At 35.3% G+C, this 16,924-nt stretch overlaps 1 protein-coding gene across 8 annotated transcripts in view; it reads left to right on the top strand.

The window, feature by feature from the left end:
• Nucleotides 1-16,924, top strand: part of LOC131154193 (pre-mRNA-processing protein 40C) — a 119,920-nt gene that overhangs the window by 69,193 nt on the left and 33,803 nt on the right. For all 8 annotated transcript variants that reach the window (XR_009136385.1, XR_009136386.1, XM_058106789.1 and 5 more), the window contains one exon: nt 13,725-13,848. Coding sequence is in view for 6 of the 8 variants with exons in the window: in XM_058106789.1 (XP_057962772.1) it covers nt 13,725-13,848 (124 nt within the window). In the remaining 2 variants the exon portion in view is untranslated. The remainder of the gene's footprint in view (nt 1-13,724; nt 13,849-16,924) is intronic.

Raw genomic sequence — 16,924 nt, 5'->3', positions numbered from 1 at the left:
CCATCTATTTTCCTCCCATTTTTTAGAAGCTTTTGATTTTGTAAGGGAAGAAAAGATCCCTTCCCATTTGTTTTCTTTCCTTAGCTTTCCACCATACCAAACTAAGGAATAGGAATTTTCTACTGAAGTCTCATTCTAAGATACCTACTCTATATTTCATTATTTGGAGAATCAATCATATTTGGGGCAGGTGCATGTTATCAAAGTATTTAATTTTGATTTTGACTCTAATTTTGAAGCTCCAAAAGTACAGAAATTTTGATGTCAATTTTGATTTTGATTTGAAAAAAGCAACGGAAATCAGTAGTAAAGCATGAAATTCTTTTATGGAACTTTAGAAATAGTTAATAGACATTATAATGTAAGTTTTAGGACTAATATATTACAAGCTGAATACATCTATGTTGTGTATGAGGTGGAAAAGTTGTAATATAATATGTGTATCAAACATATTTGTAAGAAAATGTGTTAAACATATTTAGTTAATACAAATGAAATTCATATATCGTTTAAATATATTTACTATACTTTAGACATGAATGATTGAACAAAATGTTGTTGTGAGTTTATATGAATTTAAATATTATTTATTATACGAGTAATGATAATTTAGACATGAATGGTTAAATAAAATGTTGTTGTAAGTTTATTTTTTCATATAGTTTCAAAAGTTGTCGTAATAACCTTTTGTTTTGATAAAAAAGAATGAAATAATTTAAAAGAGAAATTTCACTTCACCCTAAATCTCATATTGGAATTCTGAGGAGGTTTCATTCTATAGTAAAAATTTTGACAAGTTTTGCTAAAATTTGGTGATTTTGATAAATTTCAGATGATTTGTCGAGATTTTAATGGAAATTATGTATGACATAAATTGGCTTCCATTTCGATTTTGAGGGTGTCAGAAACTGGAAATTTCGATGGAAATTTCGACAATTTTGTTGAAATTTAAGACCATGCATGTTATGGAAACCTAGTGCTCCTCATTGTTGCAGAGAAAGAAAATTGTTTTCACTAAGGTTAATGAGAAAGTGTCTTTCCATCTATTTTCCTCCCATTTTTGGAAGCTTTTGATTTAGGAAGGGAATAAAAGGTCCCTTCCCATTTGTTTTCTTTACCAAGCTTAAGAATATGAATTTTCTAATATTTTTCCATCTTCTATCCGTATTTCCAGAAGCTTTTCTTATTGTGAATATGGCAAATTGAAGTTTTGTGGAGTTGTAAAAATTGGTTTCTTGGAAAAGTAGTTTTTCTAGGAATTAACATGAGTTTCTAATTTTAGAAGTTGTAATTTTGTGAAGTCTGAGCCATAGTTTTTTAAAATATGATGGTAACATAGTCAAAGAGTGCTAAGCTGCAGTATCAGTTCCTCCTGATATGGTTACGGACAATTACTCGGAGGTTCCCCACTTCACATTAGTAATTATGTTGCTCTATGAGCTGCTATGCTCTGTTACAGGCCATTTTCCTCAGATTGACTGTGTTTCTATACTAATTCTGTTTTTTCCCTCTAAAAATTTCAAGCATTTTAAAACATGAAAACAAGAAATTCAAACTATATTAATTATATTTGCTGTCAAGTTCTCAAGAATGAAACCTCAATATTGAAATTAAAGTAACTGAAGGTAAACTAACTGTTTGTTTGATGGAAGAATTAAGATCATATTATGGAAATTTTTTCTTCTACTCGTTAGCAAATTATATTTGTGATAAATATACACCCTTCCACTTGCTAAAGAATCTGGTTAAAATTTAAATTCAAAAGCAGATAGTCTGTAGTCTTTGCTATATTGCTCATTATTTCCTGAAATGTTTACACATTTTTGTGATAATGCTGTTTTTTGAGATATAAACGGTTTGGTTGTTTATGTATACACATTGTTTATGTTCGTTGCTAGAATATATTAGCACAGGGAAGAATTTACAAGGCTACATCAGCAGGCAGAAAAAGAAAACTCCACCTGATCCCATACCCATTACAGTTTTTGGATCTAACCTTCTTAAATTCTAGGAGTTTACCTTCAACATAAGAAAGAACACTGTCAACAACTTGCTTTATCATCAAGCAGGACATTCTAGAAAATTCTCAAATTCTTAGCATTCCAAACAATATAGAAAATGGCAGCACAATTCAATTAATGTTGAAATGTGGAAAAAAAAACTGAATATTCCACTTACGAAAAAGATTACATTCCCTTTAAATAGATGATATTTCTCATCTAATTACTATGGATATTTGCAACCTACTGAAAATAGAATATCCTATTTAAAATGGAAAGCAGTAAAATAGGAAAGACCATCTACAGAATCCAGTAACATGCTGCCCAAAACCCCTAGGATTGTGGAACCAAAAATGGCTGACAAATCAACTGACTTGTTAGCTGTAAATAGGCTGACGAATATCTTTAATTCCTTTAGAAGCCTTCTTAGCCATATTCCTTCACAGATGCCTTGTGCCATTGCCCTGAATTCAGCTTCTGCACTGCTTCTTGACACAAATGATTGCTTCTTACTTCGCCATGTAACTAGGTTTCCCAACACTTATGTGCAGTACCCAGAAGTTGACCTTCGATTTTGTATTGATCCTGCCCAATCTGCATCACTGAATACTTCAATATCTCTTCGTTGATTCTTCTCAAGAAATAATCCTTTACCTAGTGTTAGCTTCAGATATCGTAGGATTCTATAAACTGCCTCCAAATGTTCTTCACTGGGATTGTTCATGAATTGACTCATCATACTGACAGAGAATCCAATATCAAGTTGGGTGTGAGACAAATATATAAGTTTTCCTACTAGTCTTTGATATCTGCCTTTATCCACTGGTGCACTGTCTTCCTTGGCTCCTAGTTTGGTTGTTTAATGCATAGGAGTACCTGCTGGCTTGCATCTAAGCATTCCAGTCTCTTTGAAAAGATAACATATTTCTTTAGGGAGACAAAGATTCCCTTCCTTGACCGTGCCACTTCCATGCCTAGGAAGTGTTTGAGATTCCCAAGCTCCTTGATTTCGAATTCTTTAGCTAGAAGACTTTTGAGACTACTCATTTCCTCTTCATAAACTCCCGTTAGAATGATGTCGTCCACATATACAATGTATGATTTGATTGACATTGAGAATAGCCATACCTCCTACTACCTTTGTGAATCTCTCAAACCAAGCTCTTGGGGATTGCTTGAGCCCATATAAAGATCTTCTGAGTTTGCAGACTTTGTTGTGTGTAGCTTATGACTTTGCTACCAGCTGAACTTTGAATTGGTTAACACTTCCATCTTCGTTGTATTTCACAGTGAATATCCATTTGCAACCTACTGGACGTTTTCCAGTTGGTAATTCTGTGATCTCCCATGTTCCATTTGTTTCTATTGCACTGATTTCTTCCCAGACAGTAGACCTCCATTCAAGTGCACCGAGAGCCTCTTGTATGTTATTTGGAACTTGGGATTTTGTCGAGGTTGGCAACAAAAGATCTAAAATTCGATGTCAGCCCCTGATATGACACGAAAGTGTATATTGGGTGTTTTGTGCATGATCCCACACCTTTTTTCACAGCAGTAGGACAATCACTATCATCATTAGTTAACTCATTATGGGAAGTCTTCGGATTAGAGTTACCTGGTGGATTTTCAGTTGATCTAGGGCTTAGATCAGATTCTTAGATTTGCTCAAGGGATGCTTGTTGTTGCGTCTCCTTTTGGTTCCTTCTCCTCCATGAATAGGTCATCAACTCATAATTTTTTGTTGGTTGAATAGTGTCTTGATGCTGATGTTTCACGGGAGATTCTAAGAAGGGATATGAAGGAGAAATGGAGTTAGTAGTTGGAATAGAGTTAGAAATATGTGATAGGTGAGAAGGGCCAGAATCAGAAGAAGGGTGAGATAACTCTTCAATATCCCAAAGTTGGAATTCCTGTGTAATCTCCCCTGAATTCCAGATTTGGGGTAATATGGTTGTTGCTAAAAAAAGGTGACATCCATGGAGTGATAATATCTTTTAGTAGCTGGTGAATAGCATTTATAACCCTTTTGGTTTGGAGAGTACCCGAGAAAAATGTGCTTAAGGGCTCTAGGATCAAGTTTACCCTGGTGTTGACTATGAACTTGAACAAAAGTTGAGCACCCGAATACTTTGAAGGGAATAGTGGAGATGAGTCGAGTATTGGGAAAGGACTGAAGTAGATTTGACAGGGATTTTGGAATTTGAGAACTCGAGAGGGCATCTTGTTTATGAGGTAGGCTGCAGTGAGAATGACTTCACCCCAAAAGTGTTTTGGTACATGTGTAGAGAACATGAGGGAGCAGGTAACATCTAGTAGGTGCCGGTTTTTTATGTCAGCGATTACATTTTGTTGAGGAGTGTCGACACGGGAACTTTGGTGTATCACACCTTGACTCAAGAGATAATCATCAAGAATGGGTTTGAAATATTCTTTGGCATTATCAGTTTTCACAATCTGTATTTTTGCTTGGAATTGTGTTTGGATCATGGTGTTAAAATTTTTGAAAATCTGATCTAGTTCTGACTTTTCTTTCATGAGGAATATCCAGGTAAGTCTAGTGTGATCATCTATAAAAGATATACACCAGCGAGATCCAATAATATTCTTGATCCTAGATGACCCCACGCATCACTATGAATCATTGAAAAGGGTTGGGATGCTTTGTAGGGTCGGTTGGGATAAGAGTTGCAAACATGTTTTGAAAATTGACACATCTTACACTGAAAATCATTTGGATTTTTATTATTGATAATGAAGGAAAGAGTTTCTTGAGACACAAGAAATTTGGATGTCCTAACCTATAGTGCCACAACATAATTGCACTAACATTATTAGAACGAGACAGAAAAATAACTGACTTCTAGACACTAAACGATCGGATTTGTGAGTTGTTCCTTGAGGAGGATCATTAACCTAGAGAAGATAGAGCCCTGAACACATCTTAGCACTGCCAGTCGTCTTCCCCAAATCCAAGACCTAAAATTCACACATATTTGGGAAAAATTTAGTAACACAATTGAGATTCCGAGTGAGTTTACTAATAGACAGTAAATTGCAATCCAAATTTGGCACTAATAGAACTGAGCTGAGTGTTAGGTTCTCTGAAATTTAACAGAAGCTGTACCAGCCACCTTTGAGAGTGAACCATCTGCTATTTTGACTGTTAAATTTTCATAACAGAGACTATAAGTAGAAAAAAATTTTCTATCTCCAGTCATATGGTCCGATGCTCCTGAGTCCATGGACCTAGCTTCTCCTTTTTAACATTAAGAGCACTTAAAAAATTACCTTCATGTGCCAAAGAACTGGTACCAACCACAGTAGTAGGGGCTGCTGAAGATTGGCTGAACATTTTCTGCAATAATTCTAGTTGCTCCTTGCCTGAGAGATAATCATCCTTTCCCTTTCCGCATATAAACATCATCATAGAATGGGACCATTGGAGATAGGTATTCCCATTAAGTTTGTGTCCTGTAATGGGCATGAGGTTGCTATCTGAACTGCTGCTGTTGCCTGAGACCATGCATTCCTGATTGGTGGTGATGTCTGAGACTGAAGAGGTGGAGTCGCGTCTCCCGGTGGCCATGCCGTATTTGGTCATATGGGAAGATTAGGGTTCAGAGGATGCTCTGATACCATGTTGAAATGTGGAAAAGAAAACTGAATATTCCACCCACTTATGAAAAAGATTACATTCCCTTTAAATAAATTGATAATTCTCATCTAATTACTAGGGCTATTTACAACCTACTGAAAATAGAATATCCTTCTTAAAATGGAAAGCAGTAAAGTAGGAAAGACTATCTACAAAATCAGGTAACATGCTACCCAAATCCCCTAGGATCGTGGAACCAAGCTGTAAATCTCCTAAAGATCAGCCTCTAATAAATGCTGACAGATATTAAAGAATTCTATAGTTAATAAAGGTAACATAAAGCATAATTATCGCCGCTCATCTCAAGAACCCAGCTAAATTCATTATTGCAATTTGCAAGTAGCATTCTCCTTCTTCACAGAACATATACTGAACTCTTTGCTGTATACCTCTGAAGAAACTTAAACTTGAAAACAAATGATTCCTGGGCTTTTTTCCTTCTCCATAAAGCAAACAACTGGAAGCTGTTCTTGGATCTTATCAAGTGGAAGTTTTTTTGGGACCATGAAATAAAAGCATGTCTTGGGACATGCTTTTTAAACTAAAAGACACCCTTTGATTGGACAATGGAAGTACACCTGAAACATCAATGTCCCACTGAACTTAAACAGTTATCTGGATTCAGGAGTTAGCTCAAGTGGAGTCTTGGAGTTAAAATACTGAATCTCAGTGAAGAACTAGGCTGAAGTCCAGTATTTTCATTTGATAGCATGTCATCATGGTGAAAGGGCAGCATCAAGATTCTGCAGCCATGGAGAAATTAGAAGAGAAGAAGGGGAAGGGAGGAGAGAGGAGATATGAGGGGGGAACTAACGTTCTCTTCAACTCAAATTCATCAATAACTAACGTACAACATGGCTTTCACACACCTTTTATAAGAAAGCCTAAACACATAAAATTACACACATATCCCTAAAATTACATGAATTACAAACAAACCCATACTTTACAAAAATATTGCAAACAAGCCCCCAAAATACACATAATACTAAACTAAAATTAAATACGTAATAAACCACTAATTAAACCCAACATTCTTAACCCTACTCTTCTTAATTATTCTCCAGCAAGGATCTTCCAAGATCTTGCTTCTTGTCCTACACTTTACATCAACTTTATATTTTTATGCAGCCCAAAATCTTCAATCAGGTGCCAATTATCACACAATAAAATATGCGCCCTTTCTATTTAGTTTTTAAGTGCTTAGTTATTAGTTTGAGGAAACCCTAGCTCATAAAATTTCTCGCCCAAGTCCAACTATTGGATCGAGGAATCTTTAGGAGTGCAAAAACTCCTTCCTATGAACTTGTTAGATGGGCAACTTAGTTCACCGAGACGAGATACTTGGAAGTAGAAATATCCCAAACCATTGTGAAAATTAAAGTTATTCCATTAATCATCCAATTTATGCTCTAAGCCTCCCTCCTTTAGACCATCTAACTTAACGGCCACCAATGCTTCAGTCATAACCCTTGAATAACCTTTTAAGGCAGAACCAAAGCTGAGCACCAGCACATCCAAATACAAACAGGACTGAAGTGCTAAGCTGAAGTCTTTTTGCATAAGGATGATGCTTGTGCATGTTAATACAACAACAACAGCAAGCCTCAAGTCCCACTAGGTGCGGCCGGCTACATGAATCATTTTCTGCCCATTCACCTGATTAGGAGCGTTTTCCTCTATTAAATTAAAGGCTATTAAATCCTTTCTCACTATCTCATTCCAAGTTATTTTAGGTCTACCCCTACCCCTTTTCATGCTAGAAAGAATAACTGACTCACTCCTCCTCATAGGTGCTCTTCTAGGCTTGCGTTGCAAATGCTCAAACCATCTAAGTTGCCTCTCCCTCATTTTCAAATTTGGTAAGAATTCATGATAATAAGATTTGACAAAGCTTTATATTGGCTATCAGCTACCTAAAACAAACTTGTCCCTTTATCCATGCTTGGGACCAAATGTGTGTACAAAGAATTTGTGTCACATAGGCAAAGTACACTTTGTGTTGTTTTTTTTTTTTTTTTTTAAAATTTTTTCCACATATAAAATTTTCTAAATCAACCCTACAACTAGTAGAAACCACACACGCAATACAAATGCATTAAAAAAAAATTTAAAGCATACAATTTTCGGTGTGAATCCAAGCTAGATTACAATTAAAAAACCATGCAATGGTACTTCGGAAAATTTTATATATTCTAAAACTTGCAAATGAAAAACAAAAAAACAAAAAATTGCATATACTAAGCCTACAAATCATAAACACAAAATATCTATTACTAACTATTGGAAAAAAATATTGATAATAGTAATAAGAAAAGAAATAACAAGAGAGAAGAAGATCTCACTTGTGGCTAAAACCAAAAAAGTAATGACAACCGCTTGAAAAATATTCCCGTAAGTCCCCTTTGATGCAGGAAATTTGATACTGTTAATGAAAGTTAATAGAAAAATATTTAAGCAATGAGAGATTGCAAGAATTCCTAAAATATAGATTCAAGATTCAAATCCAAGAATATTGAAGAAACAAGATTCCTTAACCCATAAAATCTTTATTGCATCTTCATGATTTTAGAGCTGAAGAAACAAGAATCCTTGGATTTGTTTGGGTCTTTGAGAGAGATAGAAAGGAAAGAAAGGAAGTTCAGAGAGGGGATCTGTTTGGTTGGTGAGAAAACAAAACCAAAAAGAGAGAACATAATAAAGGAAAATGGAAGAAAAGAAAAAGAAAAGAAGCCCTTAGAGTACAAGTAAAAGAAAGAAAAAGCTTGCGTTATTTGTAATAAGTAAGGAGGGAAATGGCAGAGGAATCTCTTTCACCAACCAGATCTCTTCGACAAATAGACCTGGAATTGAAGGAGGACTTGGGGCTGTGAGAGAAGGCTTCAGGTAACATATGAAGGGCTGCAAGGGTTGGAGGTTCCGGATGGAGTTGTGAAGGTATGTCTGGCAGAAGATAAAGTGGACTCGAGTGCTTGTGCCATGTTAATGTTATCTGAAATTCTTTCAAGCAACATTTTTGGTCATCTAGAGAAATCCTCTTAGTTAGAAGAGGAAGTCCGAAATATTGAATTGGAAAATGGCCTTCAGAACCTTCAAAAAACTTTGTAAGCATTTGGCTTTTATGTTGGAACAAATTACAGCTCCAAATATTTCAGATTTGGCTGGATCTGCTTTAGGACCATTAAGCATAAAAGATTTCAAGAATATGCTTGATATGCAGACCATTATGAGTGCTGCAATAATCCAAAATTATAAAATTCTTGGAAACACATAAATGCGTAATAGCCCCTCTGCTGCACTTACTGTGTTGCCTAAAGGTACCATGTCTTGAAGCTTAAGAAAAAAAAAACTAGACAAAATCTTACCAAAACGAAAAGATAAGGAGAAATCAGATCTCCCTGGCTTAATCCCTTGATTAATTCAGAAAAAAATTTCTGAAGCACCATTAAGAGAAGCAGTGAAATAAGGAGTTAATAACACAGTCCTTTAGCCAACCAATAAAGATCTGACTAGTATGACTGCTGTTGGGCGTATGGATTAGAAAATTATAGTAAAATGAATCAAAAGAATTCCTTATATCAACTTTCAAAAACAAACCTTGGAGGACCGTATTTTTGTGATAGTCATGCGAAAGCTCATGTGGAAGAAAAATGTTATCCTGAATTCTTCCTCTTTAAATAAGGCTGACCCTGATTACTCCTGATTGAAGAAGGCAAGTAGAGCTGAAGCCTTTCGTTTTGTTCCTTTTTTTTTTTTTTCCCTGACATCTGTAGATAATGTTGCAACAAGCAATGGGTCAAAAATAAGAAATTAGAGAAGGATTTTTGACTTTAGAGATTAAAGCTAAAAAGCGTTGAGCATTGGTTTGTCTCAAAAGCTTGGACTTACTGAAAAAAGATTTAATAGCAGCAGTAAAATTGGCACCAGTGATCTCCCATTAAGCTCTAAAAGGTTTAGCATTAAATCCATCTGCATTAGAAGCCTTATCATTAGGAAAAGAGAAAATATCCTTTTCTAATTTCAGTGTAATCAACAGGCTTGCTTAAAATGTCCTGTTCAGAATCTGTCAAACGGAAAATAATTTACTCTGTCAGGCAGCTATCATCACTGGTTTGGAACTCCAAATTTCCAGAAACTAGAAGATTTTTATAAAAATCCCAGAACTTGCTGTGTGACATCATTATTAGATTACAATTTTTGTTGATCTTGTATAAGGAAATGTGATGCTCTTGCTGGTTGTTCCAGCGTTAACCTTATGTATGAAGAATTTAGAGTTCTGACCACACTACTGTAGCCGCTGAATTCTGGATTTTTGCTTTAGGATGAATTCTTCTGCATTATGAAGTTGTAAATATTTTTGTTGCTTCTAACTCTACTGTAGCCACCTAATCCTGGACCTTTGCTTCGGAGTAAATTCTTCTGCATTAAGATGTTATAAATATTTTTGTTGCTTCTAATTTTCTTTGGACTAAAGTTATAAGAAAATGCTAACATCCTAGTGAACCATGAATTTGTACAAAAGTTCCGAAAAACATAGTACAATTTCATTCTAAAACGCTAAATCTAATGATCCAAAGTTTTGATTCAATATTTTTCACATAACATATTATTTTTTGGGTAAAATGGGGAATTATTGCATGGGAATTCTATTCTGTGTCATTAATAAAATATTTCACAAAAGAAAATATTTTCTCGATTTAGAAACACCTCTATACCCTATCCAAAATATACTAGTGCCATTATATGGTTGTTAAAATCAGGTTCCTATGTAAATAAATATGAAAAATGCATTTGTATGTTTTTTTTCTAAAATTGCTATGATATATTCCTACAAAAATGGCTACTAAGATGATCATCATTGACTTAATCAAGGCCACCACTGAAATCATCACTATCATTATCATAATTATTATTAAATGCATCAATGGCTGTCCGTTTTCAGTCCCTATTCCTTCTAATAATTCTTCTTCTTGCTTTCCTTCTTCAATTCTCCTACTGTTCTTTCTCTGTTATGTTCTATTCAAATTTGTTCAGTGCTGCTCTCTTCTCTGCTGCCAGCAGCCCTTGTTTTTTCTCTCTTCTTCACTTTTATTCTTCTCCTCCTCTTACTCTCTCATTCTTGCTAATTCTCTCCCTTAATTCACTCTCTCTCTATTTTTGATTTTCTGTCCTTAATTCTCTCTCTTCTACTATTTCTGATTTCTGTCCTTGTCTTTCTCGCTCTTCCTCTTATCAATGTGCTCCCTATTCTCCAGCAGAGTTCTTGAACCGAGACTTTTTGTGTGTTGGGGGGGGGGGGGGGGGGAAGCAGAAAAGAAAACCACAAATTTTTGAAAAACAAAGCAATGTAAAAAAGTTGTTACTGCCAAGTACTAGAATTCAGAGAAAGTCCCAGCTAGAAAGAAAAAAAAAAGTTTTGTTCTTCTTTGAAATTTGTCTTCGAAGAAAGATCTTTGTTCAGCCCTTTTCCTGGAAATTTCTAAAATCTGGAAAAGAGTTTCTTTTCTTTCATTTTCCTTTATTATGTCTCTCCTTTTAGTTTTATTCTCTCACCAACCAAACAGATCCCCTCTATAAACTTCCTTTCTTTTCGCCCAAAGACCCAAACAAATCCAAGGATTCGTGTCTCTTCAGCCTGAAAATTATGAAGAAGCAATAAAGATTTTATGGGTTGATGAATCTTGTTTTTCCAATATCCTTGGATTTGAATCTTGAATTTATATTGAAGAATTCTTGGAATCCCTCGTTGCTTAAATATTCTTTGATTTATTTTCGTTTGCAGCATCATTTCCTAAAGAAAAGGGTACTTATTGTATTATTTTTCAAGCGGTTGTCATTTCCTTTTTAGTTTGTCATCGGTGAGATCTTCTCCTTATTATTTTTTTTCTTATTCCTATTATTAAATTTTTTTCCTATATTTGGTTAATAGTAGTGATTTTGTGTTTATGATTTGTAGGCTTAATATATGCATCTTTGTGTGTTTTTTTTTTTTTTTCATTTGCAAGTTTTGGATTATATACAAAATTTTTCAAAAAGTACTATTGCATGGTTTTTTAATTGTAGGGCTTGGATTCACACCCAAAATTGTATGCTTTATTTTTTTTTAACGCATTTATATTGTGTGTGTGTGTGTGGTTTCTACTAGCTGTAGGGTTGATTTAGAAAATTGTTTGCGTGTAAAACTTCATCTTTGGAACATAAATCCTTTGTTCACACAATCGGTCTCAAGCCTAGATAAAGGAGCAGGATTGTGTTAGGTCGCTGACAGCCAGCGTAAAATTTTGTCAGATCTTCTTATCATGAATTCTTACTGAATTCACCTAGGTCAAGGGAATAGACCACGTCAGTATAAAAGGGAAAGGGTTAATAGGTTAGCACAAGAAACTAAGATTAGATGAGCAACTTGGAATATAGGGACTCTTATGGGAAAAAAGTATGGAAATAGTGGAAATAATGTTTAGAAGGAAAATTAACATAATTTGCCTTCAAGAGATGAATTGGGTAGGATAGAAAGATAGAGAAATTGAAAAGTTGAGATTTAAACTTTGGTACACTGGTAAAGAGAAAAATAAAAATGGGGTGAGTATTATTGTAGAGAAAGACCAAAAAGATAATGTGCTAGATCTTAAAAGAATGGGGGACAAGATTGATAAGATCAGGATAGCTTAAGGCTTGAAGATGGTGACCACAATTAGTGTGTATGCTCTCCAAATAGGCTTAGTAGAAAATCTTAAAAGAGAATTTTGGGAAGATATGTATGGCATTATACAAGAGATACCAATGTCTGAAAAGACATTCATAGGAGTTGATTTGAATGATCACATTGGAAAGGATAATATAGGATATGAGAGGATACTGAGGCCATGGATATGGAGATAAAAATGAGGCCGGTGACATGATCTTATATTTTTCCATGTCTCACGATTTGGTTATATTGAATACTTGCTTTATGAAAAAAGAACACTTAATAACCTTCAATGGTGGGTATAATGAAAGCAAAATAGAATTCTTCTTAACTAAAAATAGGGATCATGTATCTTGTAAGGATTGTAATGTTATTCCAGATGATAGTTTGGCTACACAACATAGAGTTTTAGTATTAGATTTACATATTAAAAAATGGAAGAGAAGGAGTAGCATAATTCAACACAAGGGAATTAGATGGTTGAACTTGAAGGGAGATAGCATAGAAAATTCAAAGATAAAATTAGCAAAGTGTGTGATTGGACAGTAGGGGATAAGGTTGATGCAAAAACTGTTTGGAATAAAATAGCAAATTCTATAATAAGGATAGCAAAAGATGTTTTAGGTAAGTGCAAAGGAAGATACTCCGGTAGTAAATAAAGTTGGTGGTGGGATCAAGAAGTCCAAAAAGCTGTTAAGACAAAAAGAAGTTGGTATAAAATATAGGGAAATTGTAGAAGTATAGAAAATCTTGAAAAATATGAAGAAGCGAGAAAAAATGCAAAAAAAGAAGAAAAAAAAAAAAAACTATTAGGAAAGCCAAACATAAAGCTTATGATACTTTATATTACTAAATTAGATACAAATGGAGAAAAAGACATTTATAAACTTGTTAGAGCTAGAAAAAGAAGATGTAAAGATTTAGGTGATGTAAAATGTATAAAGGACGAGAATGATAAAGCCTTAATTAGAGAGCAGCATAGCTGGGTATCAACAATTAGGCTCTTCAAGGCAATACACCAGAGAAAAGAAGGAAGAGATGCTGGTGTGGGCTTGCTGCAGCAGGGCAGTGGGGCATAGTGGTGCCACATCAGATGCTATATATGAAAGACTAGCAAACCAAGGTTTAATGAAAAAAGGGTTTAATAATAAAAGGTGAAAAGTGGTAGCCTATTGCTGTTAGCATTGAAGTGGTGGTGAACTGAGTCTTTTAATACGGGATATGGCTGAGTTATTATATTACCATTTAACTTGCTTTGACATGTCTTTTTTTTTTAAATTTTTATTGAACTGTTTCGTAGACATTATGATTTCTGCTCATAAACCTTTGAAACAAGAAGATTCGCATGGAGTGCGGTAATTCGAGTCTCTGATTTAACTTGCAGGGTCCTGCCTCTGAAGAAGGCTGCTGAAGAAAAGGCTAAAGCAATCCGTGCAGCTGCAGCCTCGAGTTTCAAGTCCATGCTTAAAGAAAAGGGAGATATTACTATAAATACACGTTGGTCGAGGGTAGGTGTAACTGTATATTTGGTTAAGCCTTTTTCTTTTCTGTTTTGTGAAAATAATACACTTTTCCAATTAAAAGAAAAACCAATCCCCTTAAATGCTTTGTCTATATTTTAGAATGTGGATTCCCATTTTGAAGGCAAGCTTTTTAAAGTAATGTTTGTTATTATATTATTGTTAGAATGACACAATTTGTGGTGTATTATATTAGTATCTTATTATTTCAGGGGTATTTTTGTTATCATTGGTTTATACATAATATAGCTGGCTGGTCTGTGAGAATCTCTCGAGAAAAAATTATTTCTCAATTTCTTAAATCTTTCAGTCTCCTTTCTTGCTGTAACATAAGTTCATGTATTATCTAAATAATCAACTATCTTGAATTAGAACATGGTATCAGAGCAAGCTTCAGTTCTTGATACTTGGGTGTCATTATTGTTTTATGGTTTGCAATTACTGTTCAAAATTCTCTTCCTCGTTACTGCTTAAGCCTCTGTTCACTGTCTATTCTTCCTATTTTTTTTCTCGTCCCTAATCAATTCCTAGACCAAAATCATTTTCTAGTTTGAGAGTTGTTTATGGTTTTGATGTTCTGTGTCACTTTTTCTGTGTGCATCTCTTGGTGTGTTCTCTCTATTTATGGATTGTGTTTTGTGTGAAGCAGTTGAGTTTTTTTCTTTTTTCTTTAAGAAAAATAAAAAATAACTTGCAGCTTTTGATGTGTACCTTTCATTTGGCTGCATCATGTCTGGTTTCAACCTCTGGTGTTTATCATTTGTTTACTTTTGGTGAGATTCATGGCAGATTTATTAAGGTTGCCCTCCATTGCCCTTGCACTGTATTGTTCAGTCAATGAAAATGCTGGAGCTTCTGTTTGTGGTCTGTTCTGCATGTGTATATATTGTTTGATTCTTGCACTACGAGTGGTTGATCCAAGTGGTGTGTTGCTGATCACAGTAGTAATGGTATTCGACCGAGCTGGTTATGATCTACCAATTTTTGTAGTAGTTGTGATTCACTTGTCATGCCTCAACATGCTCTCTTTCCTGTTTATATTCTTTCCAATGTGCTGTGGCTGTTGTTTCATGGTTGCAGTGGTCTATTTTCCGTCTACAATAGATCCCAAGGTTTTAAATTGCATTGTTGTGTGTTTTCTGTTGGCAGTGTTGCTTTGACTGCTGTTCTGTGCATGTTTGGGCAATTTATTTGTTCAGTTGCGTTGTTTATATATTATCAGGCAGTCTTCCCTGTTTCAGGGTTTCTAGTTGACTTTGTAGCATATTACGTGCCTCTTGATCATCTTGAGTGCTATTCTTGTGAGTTGTACATGCAAGATCTTGGCTTCTATTATGGGTGTGGTCATACCAGCCCTAATGCCTCAGATCCCAGCAGAACTCTGCATTTAACTGTGTTTGGGTAAGAGTAATTCTAGTATGGGCGACCTCCTGGGAAGTCCTCGTATTTCAACCCTTTTGATGCGGGAGGAATCAAGTGGGGGCCAATCCCCTTTTGTTTTGAGAATGGGTGGCTTAAACATGAAGGTTTTGTTGACCTAGTCAAGAATTGATGGTTTGAGATGCAGGATGAAGGGAGCTTTGTTGTCGCCTCAGCTAAAATTGATGAAAGAGGAAATTGAAGTGGTAGAACGAAAAAAAAAGTGTTTGGCAATGTCACCCGAAGGAAGACTGTGATCCTAAAGGACGTTAGGGAGCTGAAGTATCAGGAGCTTAGAGAGGGCCTTAATGCAGAGAATAAGTCCAGAAGATTTGCAAGAATAGGTCCAAAAGACTTGCTCTCAAAAATGACCTAGCCAAAGTCATCACTTTGGAGGAAATGGCAAGGAGATAAAAATCGAAGGCCCTTTGGTTGAATGAGGGTGATAGGAATACCAGCTTTTTCCACTGACCTGCTGATGTCTACTGTTGATTCAACATGCTAACAAAAGTGGAAGTAGAGGGAGAGCTCCTTGTGGCGGAAGGGGAAATTAAAAGGGCAATTTGCAATTTCTACAGGAATTTGTATATGGAGCTAGAGTCCTGGAGACCAAAAGTAAATGAAATTTTTCAGAATTTTGAGATTTCTTTCAGAATTTGAGCCCTTCTGAGGAAGAGGAAATTGTTTTAGCTCTCAAGAGCTGCTATTGATTAAGGCGTAATCCCAAGAGGGGGGGGGGTGAATTGGGTATTTTAGAAATTCTTTGAAACCTATTTACCGATCAATCCCTATTTTTATGTTTAACTAATTAATGCTAGGGACTTATGTTTGAATTAAAGTTATTTTATCAATGAATTCCTTTTTACCCAATTAAGTGCGTGTAAAGTTATTCAATATACACAAGCAAACAGGAAATTAAAATACGATGCGGAAAATAAAAAGGATAAGGGAAGAGAGAATGCAACCGCGATTTACGAGATTCAGCCGCGCCTTGAGCAACCCACTCAAGGATTCCACTAAAATCCCTGCTCCTTAAATTGGGACAGAGCTTCCCTTACAATCCGCTACTTATAAGAGGTACAACTCCATCCTCATCCGCTACTTATAATAGGTACGACTCCCTCCTAATCCGCTGCTTACAAGAGATACAACTCTTTCCTCAACCCTGGTTCACAAACTGAACCTTGAATACAATTTAATCTGCAAAACACTCAGTATTGCTTCAAGTTGACAATCTAGATGTATAAGAGAGATCCCTTTGAGATTCTGAATTGATTTGCCCAAACTCGATGAGTAGAAGTTGAAGTATAGGCAATCATATAGCAATGAGAGCAAGTTTCTCAATATTCTTTCAATAATATGTATTCTTCTCTTCTTGTGTGTCTTAGCTTGGTTCTAGGGTTTAGATATTTAGTATTTATAGTGTCTTACTGTTTGGATTGATCTCAACCGTTGGATCAAAGAAATAGCTTGCGAGTTCGTTTAATAAAAATCTGATTTTTTAAACTTTCCCGTGACTTCAGGCTACTAATGTTGAAGTTCAAGCTCCTAAAGTGACTTCAGGCGACTGAAGTTTCAGGGTCGGGCAACCGAAGTACCTCGGCCTTCTTGCTGTGTTTTCTCATTAATTCTTCAGGCTACCGAA

The sequence above is a fragment of the Malania oleifera genome, chromosome 4, assembly GCF_029873635.1.
Source record: "Malania oleifera isolate guangnan ecotype guangnan chromosome 4, ASM2987363v1, whole genome shotgun sequence".
NCBI classification, from domain to species: Eukaryota; Viridiplantae; Streptophyta; class Magnoliopsida; order Santalales; family Ximeniaceae; genus Malania; species Malania oleifera.
This window is presented reverse-complemented; position numbering and strand designations above follow the sequence as displayed.